This window comes from Oryza brachyantha, chromosome 2, assembly GCF_000231095.2.
Source record: "Oryza brachyantha chromosome 2, ObraRS2, whole genome shotgun sequence".
Taxonomy (NCBI): domain Eukaryota; kingdom Viridiplantae; phylum Streptophyta; class Magnoliopsida; order Poales; family Poaceae; genus Oryza; species Oryza brachyantha.
This window is the reverse complement of record NC_023164.2, coordinates 24,325,811-24,346,528: the sequence shown is the minus strand read 5'-3', so window position 1 is coordinate 24,346,528 and position 20,718 is coordinate 24,325,811. Positions and strand designations below refer to the sequence as shown.

Below are 20,718 nucleotides of genomic sequence, written 5' to 3'. Positions count from 1 at the left end.
AGACATACTTTGCCAATGCGCTTTCCAGAGTACTTAACAAAACATTCTGAATCCAACTAGAGACATACTTTGCCAATGCGCTTTCGCCAGGCAATCTAGACTCGCCAAGTAGGCATCACTATCTCGACTACCATTACTATACTATACAGGCCGTCAAGAACAACCAATTGTCACGTCCATACATTTGAAGGAAATGAATTTCTATCAACGAGTCATCGACCTCAAAACGCTAACATTGGTAAACTGTGAGAGCACAGCTAGATGCGATCAACAATCTAACCTAAAGCGTCACTTAAACTACGCTACCTACACAAGTTTTCAATGCAGACCATCCCACAGGCAGCGGGCAGCATACTTGAACCATAACCGGCAAAATGGTACCATTTGATGGACTAATCCGGATAGGCCATCTTCTCTGGTCATGCACTTCAGGGGGCCTCTTGTTTTCTGCTGTATCTGTATCATTATCTTTTTCACTTTATTCCTTTACAAAGATTCCCACAGCTTCACTCTGGAGTCCGGACCTTTCGTATCTATATCCTGATTCTTCCAGTGAAAAGCCGGACGAGCGTGCATGACTAGTATGTACACGAAAAATGCTCAGTAATAGAAGGTAGAGTTCTTCTGTCGAGGTGCATCTTTGCAGAGGATCGACCGTACTTCCATGATGGATCTAGGTGGCTCCAGGTCCTTTTGTTGGATCGAATTACCCAGCAGCTGCTGCATCTGGGATGCAAATGTATCATCCAGCACCTGCAAGGTAAATGTTTATTTAACCATAACCAAATGGAGGAGCATCTCTACGATGGAACTCTGAATAAATAGGACATCACTCGCGAGCAGGGTGACATGGGGACTATGAAGAAGATAAACTTACAGATACTGCAACTCGTGCGCCTTTGTACCAGGCTCTGTTTTCTTTGCGATTCTCCAGGAAACTCAAGACATCCTAAAACCAGGTTGATTAGTAACACGGTTGACAAAGCGAAAACAATACAAAGGGTGCCATTCATACCTGTCCCATTCGGTCCCAAAAACCTCGGCATATTGCAACAAACACATGGACTTCAGAGACCTTGTGTACATGATTTATTGCCTCAACAAGCTGGTCCTTTAACGCTTGCATCCTGCTTCGAATATCTGATTCCATCACCAACTCTTTTGAATCCTGAATGACCTTCTTGAGCTTTGTAGTATTTTGCATGCGAGTCTTCAAACCAAGAAAAGAAAGCAGAAGATAAGAATATGATGTTTTTCAACAAACTTATCAATACATTATCCATCAAAGTTGTAAACAAAGCTACTATCCACAGTTTGATTCAACTGCTAAATTGCTACATGTAGAACAAAAAAATGAGTGGTATTAGTCGTATCCACAGTTTGATTCACTAAAAAAGTGTCCCTGATTGTAATCCAGATTATTAAATTAAAGTAGCATAAATGGATGAGTTATGGCATGGTAAGATCTGTTCTGTGTCCAGGGTTGCTGGGTTGGCAGCAGCTATCCCTAAAATGACTGGAAACAAGACAGCATTTGAAAGGTCAAACAGCATAAGAAGTCACAATAGACTCACATTTTCCGAAAGCTTCTCCACAACAGCCTGCATGTAGTTCCGGAATTTAGCTCTCAATGTCACTGTAACTTCACTAAGTCTCTCCCCTATAGCTGCAGTGTTTCCTCCATTAGGTATACAAGAACTCCAAGACTTCAGGTGACTCTCAATCCTTGGCCGCAAAACATCTAATAGCCTTTTCATTGTATTCAAGAGAATGCCCAGCTGAAAGCAAATAGGGGGTTAAACAGTAAGACTTGAAGTTCCAGTAAATGTGGATCAACACCAAGACTTACATCTTCAGGTACAGTATAGGGGCCAACTGAATTGCGCTTCGTGAGTTTCTGCACATATTTGAGACCAAATTTCTTTGGGGCAATACAATCTTTAAGTGGAGCCAGAACTTCCACATACTGTCTTTCAAGAGACTCTATCATTGCTTTCTCAACATCTGCGATAGCCTTTTGTTGTAAAGCAAGGAAAATAACATATGTTAAGTCGGATTTTTTTGCTGTGTAACAGATCAATAAAGGTCTCATAAATGAATACAAACTTACATTCTCAAGAACAAATATGTATTCTGGCCACCGGCAAATGATAACCTCGTACTCGGTCAATGTATTCTTCAGTAAATCATACATCTCGTCCACAAACGGTGTGGTCATATGCTGAGTCCTAACTCCTGACCATTTGACCTGATATAATTGGTGAAGGTAATGCATAATGAGATACAATTACAAAATATGTAGGACTGAAAACCTGGGTGGACAAAACTATATGTAGTTAGGTGTATACTAGCAACATACTCATTGTAACGGGCCATGCAACTGAGAATAGGCCAAGGCCCAGGAGTGTGGATCTAGAAGGATCCAACCATTCTTTTTAACCAACTTCTTAGTTTTCTAGTTAGATTTTTTCTGTTTTTCTCTCAAGGGGCACGCTGCGCATGGCAAGGAAAGGGAGGTAAAATAATAATTCTGGCAAACTAAACCCTATGTTTTTCAACCTAAAAGTATAAAAGTTATAAATCTCAACAGCCATGTCATTCAGGTCAAGCGAAAGCCACCCTAGGACTACTAAAACAAATACTACATCCGTTTCAAAACATAAGCATTTCTAGGTTGTTTAACATATACTAAGATTGTGCGAAAAGATTCTCTGTTAGTCATTTCAGTGCTTATTTTCTGAATTGCTGAGATCCCATTTCCAAGCATCTCATTGGCTCTGGCATGATTGGAATCATGGGAATCAGTGCAGGAAGCCAGGAATGCTTATATTGTGGTACAAAATTTGAATCCTAGAAATTTATATATTTGGAACGAAAGCCAGTGCTACTTTCCACACAACACTTATCACCACAGCTGGTTAACATTCAACTCGAAGCTACCTCATCTATGCACATGCATGAACAGACACTTTACTACCTATCAGCTTTTCTAGGTACATGAGCCAGTCAACATGCATGGTGCAAGCATCAGGTCATTGCACTGTTACCCCCAGATCTTGTGTCAGATTTCCCAAACTATTTAGTGAAAGTGACAAAGGTTTAGCGTCCAGGCCAAAATACCTACATAACCTCTCTCCATTGTTACTCAAACAGAGAATAAAGGCAAATATAAAATACTGGACTAACACTGAGGCAACAAAGGACCAACAGAAGATGATGTTTGTCATATGAGGAGCCTGTGCTAACCAAACATAAGATAGATTAACAATGAGCAGGAGCAAAGAGTAGAACCAGGGTTTCCCATAACGCGCAAGCCGCCAAAACCGCGGTACCGCACTCCCGCGGATCCCGCACGGTAACCGCAAAAACCGCAAAAACCAGGATGAATTTGAACCAAAAAATTTGAATTTAAATTCGCGCGGTATCTATTTGCTGGAACAGCACATGATAACGGCGGTTACCGCGGCTTACCGTGCGGTTTTTTAGCCGAAACTATGATTACCGCGAGAAGACCACGGGTGTGATGTCAAATGCAAAAAAAACTTTAAAAAATCTAAAAAAATACATGAAAAATAGGAAATTTTTTTGTGACTATATTTATGACAATAGGACATGTTATAGGAAAAAAAAGAAAATTTTCACATGACATTTTCTAATTTTTTAATATTGCAACATACAAACATACACCGGCATATCACCCTTCACCAAATAATTCACTCTAATAACAAGTAATAACAACTTCATTTTGATTGTTGCGTCACAACTATACCTAGTATCCATTATTACGAATAAAACTATTATGTACGTACTAAGATGCACGCATAATTTTTCTCTATACATATTTTCTATATATCCATCGTTGTATATTTGTGTTTCAACATTATGTACCCTAGTGTCTAGTGTAAATTAATAATGACTCAACACAAAATATTCTTGACCATCTTCCTATGAAATATTACTTGCATTAGGCTTTTTTTAATTTTGTTTCCCGAAATACTCGTTTATGATTTTTAATTACGCTGGGAATACATTTTTTCATTAATTTCTTTTACAAAACTACACTATATCAACATATACCACATATATTTTTTCATTAAATTTCCTCAAATTTTTTAAATTCTCCTCAAATTTAAACTCGGTTACCGCGGCTTACCCAAACCGTGCCTCCGCGGAGAGCACGGTTACCGCGGTAACCCCCGCGGTTTTCGCGGTTTTGCAAACCCTGAGTAGAACATACCTTATCCATCCTGCAATTTTCTAGCAATGTCCTGCGCTTGTCTTCGATCCATAAGACAATGTACAAATGAAATAGCTCTTTTGCATCGACACCAGCTTTAATTGGGCTGTGCATAAATTCAAATTCAGTCTTGCCTAGACAAGGCATGTGAAAGAAGAAAACTAGCAAACAGATAAGAATTTTGGTTACCAAATATTCCAGCTAGCAAGGTCCTTCTGAAAGTCAGCAGTCGCAATCACCAAATCCGCAACAGGCGATGAAGGGCCAGTAGGAGGGCATGCCACAAGAAAAGCACGCAGTCTATTCGAAAGTTCCACACTATAGATGGAAGCAGCTAAATTGGGGAGGTCAACAAAACTGGAGAAGCAAAGGGACAAGCAGAATTGGAATGATTAATAGAAAAAACAGAAACAAAAACAAATGCAACATAATTTACTAAAAGTCATTGAATCTACATACTCCACAACAAACTGTGCATAAAAAGTAGAAAGTAATGCATAACAGGCTATGCTATTATACTAGACTAGAACATATGCTGCAACACAATCACATTACCTGGGAAGTATGTGCTGGTTATGAATTTCAATGTCTGTAAAAATTTCATTACGTAGATTACAGCATAAAGATTTCATCTTCTGGTAAGCTGTTGTAAAGGTGACCAGATCTACTCTTATGCCTTCAGAATTTCCTGCTACATATTCATCAGTCTCAAGCATATATCGCCTCGATCGTTTCCTGGCAGCAGCCTGAACATAAATATGAACAAATCAAGTTACAAAGTTACAGCTATAGAAGATAATATCCACATATAAAACAGTTGAAAAATGACCTGGAAGTAACCGCATAATCTGAGTTGAGCCTCTGGAGATAATACATCATGGAGAAGACTGTACAGCTTTATAGCTGGTTCTAGAGCAGAAGCAGCCAAACCAGTTGGAGGCCTAAAATCTTCGACCAATCCTGATGGCAAAGATTCATCCAGAGACTTGTAATTCTCAAATACCATCGCTAATGTTTGCTCAATTTGCTCCTCAACTTCCCCCAGTATGCGGTTCTGATCATCCAATTCCAGTAAAGCAACACAGCAAGATGTTAATATTACAAGAACAATTTCAGAAAAAATAGGCAATGAAGCATAGTACAATTTATTCCACGAAACTACATTAACCTGCCCATTATTTCTACTACATAAGAGTTGGTTATAGTGTTTGTTTGCTCTATGGTGATCTTCTATAGATGGATACATGCAGACAATTCTGGCCATTAAGATGTAAAAGAGTTGCATACTATATCCATGCTTACAGAGCGATACTCAGTTGATACTGAATTTCTTTAGTTAGATTTGAAGATAATTAGTCTAGTATTCTTTAAGATTAGAACATATAATACATATTCATTTGAAAACCATAAGAGCATACATGCACAGAACTACTATCACATAAGGACAGCATACCTCTTGATGGCTCAATGCAGTAGTGCCTTGGGTCTTCATCAGTACAGGTAACAGAAGCTCATGAACCAGATTAAGCCAATCAGCAGTAGGGGTTGCAACATCCATGATATAAGAGAGGTACCTGTACAAAGGAGTCAAGGACTAGCACTTAGCATTTGCAACGGAAAGGAAAAAAATTAGGGAAGACGAAAGTGATTTGAAAAAAAGTTATGATATGATAGAAAAATGTAACAATTCTAATCAGCTAGCACAACAGCCCTGTGAGCCATACCTAAATATAACAAAACAATCGTGCCAATGAATAAGAAAAGTGATGCTCATGGTCATATAGTTAAAAGCCAAGTACCTCAGTTTTGTGTATGCATCTGAAACCCCATAGTACAATGCAAACTCTGTCAGCAACCATTTCCAGGAGCCATGCAAGATGAGATTCCGTTGTTGAATGTGCTGTGCTTTCATAGCAACTTCTAGAACAATATCATAGGCCACAGTTTCTGCAACAGAGCCATACTGCAAAGAAAATCATGCCACGAATATTAAGTAGACGTCAATTAGCCAAATACTTCTTCCACTCAATAGAGTACATGTTTAATCTCAAAACAGACAGGCCATTTTCAATCCGGCAGCTATGAAGAAAGGTCTACTTTTAAATCATTTCTATATGACTTAGATACTGATAAACATCCTACCCTGCTTAAATAATTTCAAATATATGATATAATATCATTCTTGTTTCATTTTATTCCCTCAGCATGAAGATGTAGAAAACATTTCCTTTGCATAAAAGAAAACTACTGCCATATATGAAAAACCTATTTTTCCTTTGCATAAAAGAAAACTACGGCCATGACAAGAAAATAGAAGTGAGTTCATCCCGTGATTGACATTATACAGGAAAAAACAAAATGAAAAAAATGCCATCCATGAAATCATCTGTGTCATTTAAGTGTTTAGTAAATCGACAGCTAACAAAAGGAGTGTACGGGAGAAATGAGCAACAGGTTACAGAACTGCAATTAACAGGGATCAAATAAATTATATTCACATGATACATAACATCCTAAGATGGTGAGACCTAAATTTGCAGAACCATTCAGTCAGTACCTTTGCGTTGTTCTCATCCGCAGCAGTTGTGTAGTGTATGTAGAGCTGTATGCGGCCTACGAGTTCATGCTCAGGTTCCCGGTATATTGACCACCAGCGAAGCTTGTCAGTCTACAGAAGAAAGTTCAGAAATACTGTGAGGAACGAGGATTTACCAATTGAAGCCATAAATTATACAATAACCACTATGAAAATCTACAAGAACTTTTCTTTAAAGAACTTAAAACTGAAAGTAGCAAAATGGTTCGAACATACAGATTCCTCTGCCATTGTAGCAACTTGAGCAACAACACGTCCACAGGGCCTTCCTTTTGAATCAGAAACATCAATAATCAAATCATCTCCAATGCTATCTGGGAAACTGAAATATTCACATAAATATAGTCAACCTCACTAATCTCATAATATTAAGACTTCCAGGCAAAACAATAATATATGTGCTCAAAGAAAGGTCTTTGCTACATACAAGACATGTGTTTCACCAGATCCTGGCTGCATTGGTACAACATCATCTTCAGGCAAACTTTTAAGCCTCAGTTGGCAATAATAAGTCTCTGAGGCAAAAAGGGCATGATGGATTCAGTGAGGAAACTAAGTTTCAAAAGAGAAGTGATCCATATATACCTTGTGGTGTTTCATATGATGAACTGTTACGCAAGGTAGTCACACCAACTTTTAGCACACCAGACACCTGCTTGATGTATTGTGCACTTGCTTGCATGTATGCTAAGCTATGCTTTGAAAAGGAACTGTTAGCAGGTAGCTGTGGGAAAGTTTGAATCCTTCGAACCGACTCCCATCCAGAGGACAGTGTCGATTGTACATTTGACAAACGGTACCGAATTGAATTTAATTTCACCACAGGCAATGATGAGAAATTGCAACCAGATGGTACATCTACAGACATCCGGACTTTCCGCACTGCAATGGAAAGATGTCAAACGATGAGAAATTGCAACCAGTTAGCACTATCATCTTGGCATTGCTTTGCACGCAGTTAACAATTACAATGCAAATCAATGCTCTGACAATTGGTAGCTAAGAGGATGTGGCTGTATATAAGAAGTTTCGTAACAATAGCGGAAAACAGCTAGTGTTATGTTTCCATACCTTGAACCTTCATCTTGCCAATTGTTTTCTTGGGTTTTGATGCAACTCCATTGCTAACAAGCTCAGCTGTACGTTTTGCCATGAGCTCCTCTTCAGATTGAAGAAGCACATTTTGCAGGCTAAAAACAATAAAAAGGATATCAACTTAAGAGCGTACTACTATTGAAGCACTATGGATGGAGTGAAATGAATATAGAATTGTGTATAATCAGCATGAAGTACACTGTCCAACATACAAGAAGTACATTCGCACATGGATGACAGATGGTTAAGTTATGTTTACAAGAGGCTGGATCAAAACTATATCAGTTTTGACTTCTAAGTATCCATTTCAAAAATAATTAGAGCTTACAAACAACAATTTACTTAAGATCCCCAAACATTTCCCCAATTGTAGAAAATCAATGGACATAAAGTCATAAACAACTGCTGCAGTCAAGTAAAACTAGAATGAATAGATAAAATCTTATATCTGAGGAATTTATTTGCAAAGTTTTCACATGAAAACATTGCAGACAGGAATATAGAGCACTGTTCACCTCTCAAGTTCAGAGTTGATAGCTAAGAAGGCAGCAAACATAGCACAGATGCAGTATTTTGCTGACATTTTTACATCCTGTCGTATTTTATGAGCATAAACCATTGTCCGTGTGTAAAAAACAACTTACCAAAATGTGTTTCGCAGAAGTGCGCATTCATTTTCCAGAAAAACTGGAGCTTCCATGCAACCTCTAGCCCATGCATGTAGGCACAGGCGAACACAAGCATCATAAGCAAGAACAGAGTACCAGGGCCCTTGCAAACTTGAGTAATGTTTTAAGCAATATGTTAGCAGTGAGAGTAGTATACAGAAACAAATTATGACTTGCTTACTAAACATACCTGGCATGTAACGTGGGGACTCGAAGAGGAATTGAACTAGATGGTTTGCTGCTGTGCGCAGGATTTAAAGTGCTCCTGCATAGCCAAACAATTTTATAGAAATAAATGCAAACATGACAAACAAAATTCTTTCTCAACAAGTATTTAATAAGTAACATGTATTACAAAATATACCTCTCACTTTTATCAGGCAAATTAGGTTCCATGTTATCATCATTATATTCTTCTTTTTTGACAGTTGAATCATCACATATGTTTGCATTGACACCATGAGAAGAAGCTTGGCTTATTTCCTGATCATAAGCATGAATTGGTGGTGCACTCGGTACATCAGACAATCCATCCTGCACATAGAAATCAATCATAGCAATTACAAATCTTGAAAGTGACAATGTCGTCATGCGAAATTTCAAATCAACACATCGCATATTGTTCCATGACAACTAATCGATACCAAAATTCTCAATATATATAGGTAGCAGGACAACAGATGCTGTTTGGCTAGTTTGGATCATTTATAGAGAACTTGAAAACAAAACATTCCACAGAAAACTGCATTTTACAATCGGATTCACATATTAGTTTACATTAACTGCTAGACCCAACCACACATGCATTTCTGCAGAAAAAGAAAATGATCCAAATTTATTATGAATTATCCTAAAGGAGGATTTCTCTTTAGAATTCAGAGGCAAAATTTGTTTTTTATCATCAGAACCATAATCAAAGTGAATTGAATTGCAAGCCTGCTTCAGAAAATATTCATGGAATGGAAAATTGTTTTTTTTTTTTGTTGTTCTCGTTGAACTATGGAGTTGTAGAGAGCTTATTGTCACATGATATTCCGAGATATATAGTGCAACAAACAGTATCACATACTCTGCAATTCTGGAGAGATGATTCATCAAATCAAAACAAGAATTGTGTGTTGAATTTTTTTAGCAATGGGTTACCTGGTGTGTGTTCACATAATACTGATCATAAACATGTCCAACTTTATGCAATATACAGCAAATATGTTTTCTTGCCAAACTCAACCAAAAGGTGAGTGCTTTCACATGGTACCACAAAATGAAGCCAAATGGAATGACAAATGATGCCTATTGCTTTCATGGAAACACGATACTGAAGCTGAGGGTAAGAAAATGTATATGCTTTACAGAATTACAGATAAGCACAGAAAACTGACCATTTGAGAAGATTTCACATTGTCTTGAGCAGGGACATGGGCAGAATAGTTCTCCCGTTGATATGTTCTTGGGTTTAAAGGCACGGTGCGGCTGTAATTCTCTCCAGCTGCCATCCGAGTCTTAGGACCTGCATTGTTCGCTTCTCTTCGGGCTGGACCGTTATGAGAGTACTCAGATGCGTACCCGCCCCTTGAGGCCACACCATTGCTCCGTGTCTCCACCTGGCTGGAAAACTCCGAGCTCCCTGCTGAGTCCGAGTACTCCTCCTCCTCAACATATCTGCCCACTTGTTCCTGTGGCCGCCGCAGCTGCTGCGCCTTCGCCCTGGGCAGTGCAGTGTCTCTCGACGAGCTCAGATCCGAGTAATCACTCGAGTAGTAGCTCTGCACCCCGGGAGCTGTGGCATAGCGGTACTGCGGCATGGCAGTGCGCCTGAGGATGTCCTCGCGGCGGGGCGACGAGTCCACTGAGTATCTGCCGCTGCACACTTCGACCTCCTCGGTGTCCGACGACTCCTCCATGTCGGATCCCGAGGCGACGCTGCCGTCGTCGGTGCGCAGAGGGCCGTGCGACAGCGGCACCGCCGCGCGGGGCAGGTGCCCGCTCCGGAACTTCTCCGGCGGCGGCATGCCGAGGCCGCCCCCGGCGCCCCGTACGGCGCGGAGCGCGTCGATGCGCTCGTGGCTGTTCAGCGCCCCGCCATGGCCCTGCCACATTTTGCACAAACCAACACCGGCACACACAGGAACAAAAAAAATCACGCGTCAGAGACGAAAACCCAACACGACGCCGAGCAAACCAGCTAGGGCTCCGGGAGGAGCACGGCGAGCTCGTGCACTCACCTCTCGCACCCACTTGAGGGCGTCTCGATCTAGCCCCTCCGTAAACATCATCAGCGCATGCGAGTCCCAACTGAAACGGACGAACAAATTCAGCAAAAAGAGGGGAAAAAACAGCACGAAATTTCAAGCCATTCACACCAAATGCATGCGATCCAAACTCCCAAAAAATCACCGGAAAAATTCTCAAAATGCAGATTTGAGCACAGTGATTAAATTCCAACGATTAAGAACCAAATCCGGCAGAGAAATCCGCTCACCTTGCACTCCAAGCCGGAGTGCGGATTTGGCGCCGGCACTGGGAGTGACGCGACCGCTCCCGGTTTGAATTAATTCGAAAAAATTCGACGCGAATAATTCCACCACCCACCACCTACCGGAGCGCGGCGACAGAGACAGCGACCGGAGCCGGAAGAGAGAGCGGAGCCCGACTGAGAGCGGTGGAAGGAGGGGAAGAGGAGAAGGAAAGGGACAACGAAGAGTTTAGGCTTATGTCAGTGTGGGATAGAAGAGGAAAACCACTGTTAATTTTTCGAATTAACGTAAAAGGGCACGGTACATTTACATGCAAGCCCTCATCTCGCTCCCCATTTTTGGTAAGAAAATTAAATGGAAGATCCCCGCAACGCGTTTCAGAAAATCTTCTCGATTACCTGCCCTCCAGTAATATATAGCACAGAAAAAAGGAAAATAATCCTTTGATACACGTATTTTTTACGTGCTTTGCAGTTAACCTTGCGAGGTTTAGTTAGGGTAAAATTAGTGACGGTAATTTTCGTGTGGGAGAGGGACCCATTGGTGAATAATATTACTAAATACATTAATACACGGTCCAACGTTTAGGTTGGACTCGACTCGCTTTCCGTTTCGTTTGAACCACTCCCGCACGTCAGCCACAACGGGAGGAGGCCGCAGCGACCGGGGCGCGCGTTGACGCCGTCAGGGGCGACGGCGGTGTGGTGGGGCCCAGTAACGGTCGAAACGTTTACGTGGGCGGCCGACGTGGCGTGGGGGGGTGGACCGGTGGGAACTCGAGGCCCCCCGCGGAGGCGGAGGCTGAGCCGTTCGATGCTCCGTCTTGGACGCGTGGCGTGCATCGGGGCAGGGAGGGGGGAGGAGGAGGAGGCGCATGTGGGGAGCGGTGATGGGGTGGGGGCACATGGGTAGTGGGCCCACGTGTCGGGGTCTTTTTCTTCACTAGCGGCGTGGCTATAATATTCGGCTTGCCGTGGCTCAAAGGACGGAAATGCCCCTGCATTTTGTGTGAAATTGCATGGGCCGATGGACTTGTGACACTGACACTGCAAGTAGCTTTCGGTGCATTCTGTACTGTGCTGGATGGATCTTAGGTGGTGGGGCCCGGCTGGCGCGGCAGGGGGCAAAAGGATTACAGTGACACACAACTAGCTCCTTGCTGGCTATAGCTGCTACTGATGGTAGGATTGCCATATTGTTAGCTCTAGATTATTTATAATATTAAGGTGGTGTTTGGGACAAGAGACTTATTTTTAGTCTCGTGTCCCATCGAATGTTTAGACGTTTATTATAAATAGTAAATATAGATTATTAATAAAATCCATCCATAATCTTGGACTAATTTACGAGACAAATTTATTGAGCCTAATTAATCTATGATTAGTCTATGTGATGCTACGGTAAACATTCTCTAATTATGGATTAATTATGTTTAAAAAATTCGTCTCGCGGATTAGCACTCATCTATGAAATTAGTTTTATATTAGTCTATGTTTAATACTTTAAATTAGTGTCCAAATATCCGATATGACATGAGGCTAAAAAGTTTAGCCCCATCTAAACGCAACCCCATTTTCATTCATTTGAAGATCAAACTGAAGTTGTCCCATGTGCACTTTTTCTAGGCTAAATTCTGTTGGACTTAATTACAGGCCTTTTACCATTAGCAATACAAAATCCACTTAATTTTATACCATGTCACTAGAAATCTGACAACACTTAATGGAACAACGCATTACTGATCATGCGTCGAGTATACGAACATGTAAAAACAAGTCGTCACTCGTTCTCAACAACATCAAGAACACTCCACCGACACTATGGAACCGACTCCAGCAATTCCAGCCGTCTGCAGATCGCCGTCGTCATGAACTTTTCTCCGACGTCGATAGAGAAGAAGGCAGCGCCCATACATGTACTCCGACGTTTCAGCCACAGCGCCCTTTTTGGCTTTTGCAGCGTGAAGCGATCGCGCGGGAAAGGGGGGCGGTTTGGTCGAGTTGGACGAGAAATCGGCGGGCGCACCGGCTCGATCTCACACGGAAAGGTTGCGTCCGGGTCATCGGTGATCGCCGTTCGCTCCGGTCCAGGGGCAAACTCGGAACACGGTGAGACTGACGAACTATTCACGTTTTAATTTTAATGTTGCTCGTCTTCTTTGGTGTCTTCGTTTACTGTGCAGTGTGAAAAAACTGCACGTGTAGCTGAAGCATTTTTCCTCGTCAGATCTGCTTGCTTCGGCACTACGGAATGTCAGTCACCTCTGATACTGTTTTTGTTAATACAAGTGGGGATGCAGAGCATAATATGCTCCCTAATCCTTTCTCCTCCCGTGTAACACGGCAAAATGGCATGACCTGGAGCACGATCGATCCGGCAAGATGGCATTCCGCATTGTTATTTGCTTCGCAGCGCGGGATTTCCTGAGCGAAACCGATTCCCGTTCTGCGTGGACGGCTGCTTTTACACCCACTGTGTTGGATCCGAGTTTGCGCGGATCACTTTTTGCATGAATGGAGCTGCTTTCTTCTCTTTTTTTTTCGGACGTGCGTAGAGCTAAACCCAACTTTAATTCGAACTGAGGTGGAATAATAGCGGAATGTGATCGTGCCGTGTCATGATTCCAATTGTCGAGTAAGCATTGACCTTGCTAATGCTACCCTTCCTTTTCCATTGCGTATTTTACTTGGAAAATTCTCTTCGTTTTTGTACTTTGTCGCGGCTGGTGAGATTATTATTCACTCAAGTTCTGGAACTGGATGGTGATCTGCATCAGTTCAGCCCATGGGCCGAGAGAAGCAAAACGGGTTGAAAAGCCCAGACAAAACACTAACCTTTCGTATCTACGAGCCCGTGAAGAAGCTGTATATGGGCCTGGGCCTCAAGTGCAACGAAAGGCGAGGCCACGTCGGCGTGTCAGATTTTGGTCCAGTTGCTCCAAGAGCAAATGCCCCCCACAAAAATCTAGAACCTTCCTGGCATCGTCAAGCCCACGGAATCTAACTACCACACCAGCCATCTCACGAGAGAGGAGAACCCCGGGGCGCGCTGCGGCGCGGCGGAGTGGGCAGGGGAAGGGGAATGTGGTGGGAGTGCGAGGACGACGGCGAGGAGGCGGCGCGGCAGCGGGAGGAGGTCCCCGTCGACTTCGACTTCGTCTCCCTCCTCCGCAAGCCCAAGGTGCGACGCCTCTCCGCGTCCTTCGATTCGCCCGCCCGCCCGCTCGACTGTATTTTTCTGCGTTCTATGTGGATCGCTTGTTCAAGACGCAAGTTAGCCCTTGCGGGCGTTTGGGATTTGGATTGCGATTGATGGTCGAGTATTTTAATTCTGGGGGAGTGGATCTTGTAGTTGGAATGTCGTTGGTTGCAATTCTGTTGTCTCCGATTACCCAATTGGCTCACGGACCGATTCGTGCATGCAGGATTACTACAAGATACTGGAAGTGGAGTATGATGCGTCGGAGGAGGCGATCAGGTCGAGTTATATTCGCCTCGCACTGGTCAGTGTTTGTTCCAACACGATGATCTATTTGTTGTATATTTGTGTTTTGCGTTCTTGAATTGTCCTATGAATTATCTCGTCAAGTAGAGTTTGGCCTAGGAATTTCACTCTTGTGATGGTTTACCAATGCTTTTATGGTAGTGTCTAATGATGATCTTCTTGCAGAAGTGGCACCCTGACAAGAAGTTGGGCGAAGAAAATGCAACCTCCAGATTTCAGGAGATTAACGAAGCATACCAAGGTGAGCAAAGAGCTTCTTTAATTGATCTGATCCGTCTATGTCTATGTTAACTTCATGGGAAAACGGCATGGCATACACAACCTTGTATCTAGCACACTGCAGTTTACCAATGTTTTTTTTTGTCTCCCGTCACTAACATTATAATCAGTAACATAATAAGTTGAATCAAATTAATATACGGCTGCATGCAAATTTATCTGTCTATAATGGATAGAGAGAATCTACTCTAATGCCCCTGAGTTTGCACCAACATTGTCCTCTCTAATTTGTCACTGAGTTTATCAGTTATTTTAACAATATGCCATTGGGCCAGATACTTCTCTAAAAATGCCCAAAATACCCATATAGATACACAAGGTTAACAATTGATTTCTCACATTAGAAAGTTCACAAATTATGTGTAGCCTCCTTATCCAACATAGACGCTTGTGTATATATTTCAAGATTATATTTCATGTATTTATTTCTAAAAAGTTATTTTTTATGTGGCATATGAGAGAAGAATCACTTAAACATTTTTTGTGTGCGTATGAAAAATGATTTACTTAAAAAAAACAAAAGGCATTTTGTGTAGCATATAACAGATAAAATCATGTTTTCTCAAGAAAATTAGTAATACAAAACTGTAAAACTTATACATAAATTTCTATGATGTGCTAGGAGGCTAGACAAAAATTTTGGTCAATCTTTGAAGGAGTGAAAACTCAATTGCATAGAGTAGATTCTCTCTAGTAGTTGACATTGTGTTAATACTCCAGGGACATATTAGGCTTGGAGAATTGACGCTGTCCCATCTATGTCCAAGATTTTATTCTGAATTTCTAGTGACCTGTGGAATTTCAATACAAGGAATGCCCACCACAAGACTAAGGGCTTGTTTTGTTCATTGCCATTCCTGACCTTGCTTCTTTTTTTTTGGGCAATGGCAAGAATTGGTAAAGCCTTCGACAAAGTTGCATTTTGACATTCAACCAAGCCAAATATTTTGGCAATATTAATGTTTGGGTTACAAACCAAACGGATGAGTAATGTATTAACAATTTTTTGGCTTGGTTGAGTTTTGGCCACAAACCAAACATACCCTAAGAATATGCAGCTGTTCTTTGATATTGGAACTTGACATTGTGTAAATTCGTCCATGTGTTAATGGTTCTTGTGTTTGATTTTTTACTAGGGTTTACTAGGAACCTGGGGTTGTGCTTAGTTAAATGATTCTTCTCAGGAGAAATCGCTCATTGCTTAACGCTCATATAATCTATAGCCAGACTAGCTCTGATTAAATCAGTGCTAAAAAACTATGTGAAACATGATAGTATATGCTTAGTTCTTTGTCATGGTTGGGCCACATTTATGGTGCACCTTGGACATCTTGGATACGTTCATGTATTTTCAAATTTATATGCATCACTATAACTATCTGAGCTCATTTATAGGACATGTATTTTCATGTAACTATTTTTTTTTCCTTGTAAAGAGTGTTATTCAGTTTGATACATCTGGTGTATTTCGTAATATCGCTATTGTTTTTCACAGTTCTCAGTAATCCAGCAAAAAGGCAGGAGTATGACAAGATAGGTATTCTTTATGTTCAAGATCAGAATGTAGTGGTAAGTCCCCGTCCCCCCAGGCCCACACCCCCATCCAACACACACACATAAGCAAATCTATGTTGCACAACACAATTGGTCTGATTTGTGATGAACTCTTTCAGGATTATCTGAACCGGCACAAAGGTTTAATCCTTACATGCAATGGCCTTGGCATAAGGCATTCAGTATGGTGAGCTTAATCAGGGGTATATGTTGTCTTGGATGATGTGTGTCATTGTAAAATCCCATGTAATCTGCAAAATGTAGCACAATCATGCGCTACTGCCACTTTTGGGAAGTTTCGATGACGCTTAGAGTTCATCCTGGTATCCTACACGGCTACAACAAAGATGATTCTTATTTGGTGATCAACTGTTGTAGATTGCACGAAGCAGAGATGCTCTATGTTGCATGTCGCCCCTCCGTGTAACATACTGTAAAATATGAAATGCCTATGCCACCATCTGTATTTCAGAATATCTTGCCAGTTACTGATGTTACTGGCCGTAGCTGAATGGTAGCGAGGAATATTTGGTTAAAGCCGTTTCCTTTACCTGGCAAGTCTTGCATCGCCTTAAAAGGGGAAAGATATGTACTCGCCGACCATAAATTTATAAGATAAAATTCGGTTAATTTTTTAAAATTATGATATTTGGCCGAATCTTGTCCTAAATATCGATTTTTTTTTCACAAAAGGGAGTGCGTAATTATCACCTTACAAGTTACATCACGCTATTTGCCTTTTGCAGTGACCACTGGTGGAACTACAGATGTAGCGATTTGTCAGATAAAATTTGCAACCGGTCAAAAAAAAAAGTCTCTGTGCTACTTCCAGAGCTCAGTGTTTTGAAAAATAATAGTGGTGTGAAGGGAAAACATCAGCTGATCTGTGGGCGGCGCTTTGCTTCTCCCACTATTTTCGACGTGTTAATGCTCAATAGTTCCTTACAACAAGAATGGCACACGTGTGCTGAAGCAATAGCCAATCATGAAGGTCAAGCCATTTGATATCATGTTCCCAAGGTACGAAGCTTCACATCTGGAGCTTTTAGTATGGATTATATACATTGGAAGATTGGATCAAGTAGAAAAAAACAGAAAGATTTGAGCAAGCACTCTAGCAAACAAAACTATGGTTGTCTGATCATATTTGAAGCAAAAGAAACATCGCTTACATACACAACCTTTTTTTTTTCCTTTTAATAGTTATAAAAAGAGGACCTACTAATAAGTTGGCTGTCAAGCCCAACATACGCCAAAGGATCATTCACTGTGAACTCAAATTATCCTTTCCTTGAGATCATTGAATTTCGCAAACAGGTCGTCTCTGCTTTCCTGCATATATCAAAAACCACCTTAGAGTCACGTAACACGTAGACTTGTGCTTTGCTTTGTAGGAAGCTGAGAGAAGTACCTTGAAAAGGAGGTACCGTGAAGTGAACCAAATTGAGTAACCAGTTCCTATGAGTTCCAGAACTTTTGGAACCTGTAAGGAGATGGTCCAGCAATTTGGGAATTACTGCGTTATTAACTCTTCAAGTATAGGTGCATCAAAACAAGGCTAACAATACTACCGCCCACAACTACGACTACACATTATTTAGATAATGGACACCTAGGGGTATATACCAGGAACAGTTTGAAGACAGAAATTTAACTCTTTTGATGCATATTTTTTTTTGAACAATGTCATGTCTACTTACCAGGGGAATGGAATCAATTGCAGAAACAACCGAAGATAGAACCAATAAAACAATGAAAGCACCAGATCCGTAGAGGACATAAGTGGGTGTCACTTGGATGTCCAGCTGAAATGAGCAATCGCAAAATTAGTTTGAGCAACAGTACGAATGAAGAACAGCAAAGGGATTTCAAATTTCAATGTTTCATCCCACATAACAAATACATTCAAGAACAGCAAGGCTGAGTATATGGAAATGGACGCAGGAAAGATGGACATGTACCTGCTTCTGAGTTAAGTGTAATAGAAAAAGAAAAATAACAACGTAATACGCTGTGCATGAAACAATCAGACTTCAATCCATAGCAAGAAAACTAAATATTGTGTCTGTGTGACATACTAACCTGGCAATTTGTTTATGTTTATCATGTTGTTGGGATTTGGAGCTCTATCTGCAAACCACATGCTAGAATCTAATCACACATCTTATGAACTCCCACATTTCGTACATGAGTCGGTCACTGAATTCAATTTTACATCGGTAACTGAATTCAATTTTAAATACATTGAAACCTATCATAAGGGCATTCCCAACCCATAACACTAGATATGGTTTCTATAAACTTCCCATCATCAAGAAAATAGTACTAGACACTACTCTTCCAATGCAAACACCACTATTGCACACTTAAATTTAATGCTACTTATCTCACATGATATCTTGGATGTTGTACTTTCCTCATTTATTCACTTGCCACGTCATTTTTCATCCTATGTGACAACTTATTTAATGCCATAGATACCATACTACGTCATTGGGTTAGGAGTGCCTTAAGTTTGCATTTTCATTGGTTCCTTCACCATACTTGTGTATGTGGGCATTCTTTTTCTAGTCTATCGTCTCAATCATGTGATTGCAATTAGTAACTGTGCATTAATATGTCAGAATTGGTGATCCAGATTTTTCATCCATGGAAACTCATTTCAAGCAAGCAGCAAACACAGAAACAGGTGCAACAAGGCAATACCTTGCTCAGTATGTCGTCCAAGCCACCATCTTCCTCGGCTGTCTCCGACGACGCCGGCGCCGGTGCCGCGGTCTCCAGAGGTCCGCCGTTAGAGACGGCCGCAACGTCCCCACTCTTCTCCTCCGCCAGCGGATCGGGCTTGTCCTCCGTGACGACGACGACGGTGGACGCGGACGAGGGCTCCTCGGAGGGCACCGGGTCCGGCACGGCCGCGCTCGCGCACCGCCACCCTGCCACCGAGAAACACCCATCGCGCAACAGGGAAAGGCAGAAACCGTGAGAAAGACAAATCAATCAATCAATCAATCGCCAAGCAAGTCGGAGACACAAAGGAGAGCGGCGTGGCGGCGCGTTCGCACACCTCGAGCCTGGAGGAGGCGGCGGCGGCCGCCGCTGTGGCGGACGGCGACGGCGGAAGGGGCCGCGCGGCGGCGGTGGTGGAAGGAGGCGAAGGATAAGGGAGCGGTGGCGCGCGTGGAGGCAACGGTGGAGACGAAGAGCTCCATTATTTTTCTCTTCTTCTTCCTCCTCTTCGCTTTCTGTGGAGATGGTTGGGGTTTGAGGTTTTTGTGAGCTCGGGAGGAGGATGAGGTGTGTCCGATTTTCTTTTTCTTTTTCTTTTTTTCTTTCTCTTTTTTTCTGCCCCCTCCTTGATTTTCTTTTTGTGCTTTCGCTGCGTGACATGTGGCGCTTTCTCTTTTGCTCACTCCTTTTTCTTCTGAGCACCACTACACACACTGTGTGGTGTGGTTTCGCATTCTTTGGCTGGATCTCCTCTCGTTTTCAATTTTCGTTTCGGGTACTGTATTTATGGTAGCATAAAAAACATTGCAATCTAAACAGCGTACTGCAATTATTCTAACTAGAACATTTCCTCCGCTAAACTACAAACAAATTGATAGGGTATTTTGGTCATATGTGGAGGAATATGTTGGTTACGCTGCCATTTTAGAGCGATTTGTCTGGGTACTTCCACGCCACGAAACTATCTGGATCCATTTTTTGTTTTTTATTTATTTTAGCATGTCACAAATTCATATGTGCGAGCCTATCATAAATCGACGCGCTGCGTTGGCATTTTGTACTGGACCCAAATTTTCTGTGGCTGGTAATACAGACTTTGAGTCTTTGAGAAGGCCCGGTACGGCATTCTGTCCAGCCACCAGCCCGTTTCCTTACGTTGTTGTCGTACTAGGAGGTAATTCGGCCCAGCGTTTTCAGCCTGGTTGGGTGGAGTCAATGTGGCGTCGACAGCCCAAACTGGCAGATTAACATCGTGCTAGCAACCATTTTCAAATAGCAGAATTCATGGACCCACTTGTCAGTTCCTATATTTCTCACTACACAAAAAGCCAAACAGCTAGACAATAAAGTACACCATCCGTTCGAAAGTAAATTGATCAAAAATCTATCTAAAAATAAGATGTTGTTTTAGGATTTAAAATAAAATTAGACTAAACATTTCTAAATATCTTTCCACCGTCAAAACAAAGTTGTGACATCTGACATACACCTCATCTTTTTGCTTCTTATAAGATAAAATTTATTTTTTAATTTTCATTGTAAATTATTTTATAATATTTGCTATTAGATCGCTCGGAGCAA

The 20,718-nt window shown here is 41.6% G+C and overlaps 3 protein-coding genes across 3 annotated transcripts; 1 reads left to right on the top strand and 2 right to left on the bottom strand.

Annotated features, from left to right (window-relative positions):
• Positions 1-30: 30 nt before the first annotated feature.
• Positions 31-11,248, bottom strand: LOC102716757. Its single transcript, XM_006647878.3, has 23 exons — positions 11,076-11,248; positions 10,819-10,888; positions 9,976-10,683; positions 8,961-9,130; positions 8,787-8,861; positions 8,573-8,707; positions 7,905-8,023; positions 7,419-7,715; positions 7,261-7,348; positions 7,050-7,155; positions 6,795-6,905; positions 6,037-6,200; positions 5,691-5,811; positions 5,067-5,291; positions 4,793-4,983; positions 4,427-4,594; positions 4,238-4,343; positions 2,111-2,248; positions 1,850-2,014; positions 1,575-1,778; positions 1,016-1,210; positions 878-949; positions 31-753 (listed from the first exon to the last, which is right to left on the bottom strand). The coding sequence occupies exons 2-23, from the start codon at positions 10,867-10,869 to the stop codon at positions 601-603; spliced, it is 3,762 nt and encodes a 1,253-aa protein (XP_006647941.3). The 5' UTR covers positions 10,870-10,888; positions 11,076-11,248; the 3' UTR covers positions 31-600.
• Positions 11,249-14,062: 2,814 nt separating this feature from the next.
• LOC102716190 (chaperone protein DnaJ-like) lies at positions 14,063-16,942 on the top strand. Its single transcript, XM_006647876.3, has 5 exons — positions 14,063-14,250; positions 14,495-14,572; positions 14,740-14,815; positions 16,349-16,422; positions 16,527-16,942. Exons 1-5 carry the CDS (start codon positions 14,152-14,154, stop codon positions 16,596-16,598), a joined length of 399 nt encoding a protein of 132 aa, XP_006647939.1. The 5' UTR covers positions 14,063-14,151; the 3' UTR covers positions 16,599-16,942.
• Positions 16,943-17,393: 451 nt separating this feature from the next.
• On the bottom strand, positions 17,394-19,735 carry LOC102710474 (protein CURVATURE THYLAKOID 1D, chloroplastic-like). The gene is made up of 5 exons (XM_015833255.2): positions 19,475-19,735; positions 19,114-19,343; positions 18,108-18,212; positions 17,819-17,890; positions 17,394-17,739 (listed from the first exon to the last, which is right to left on the bottom strand). The coding sequence occupies exons 1-5, from the start codon at positions 19,617-19,619 to the stop codon at positions 17,683-17,685; spliced, it is 609 nt and encodes a 202-aa protein (XP_015688741.2). The 5' UTR covers positions 19,620-19,735; the 3' UTR covers positions 17,394-17,682.
• Positions 19,736-20,718: the final 983 nt, after the last annotated feature.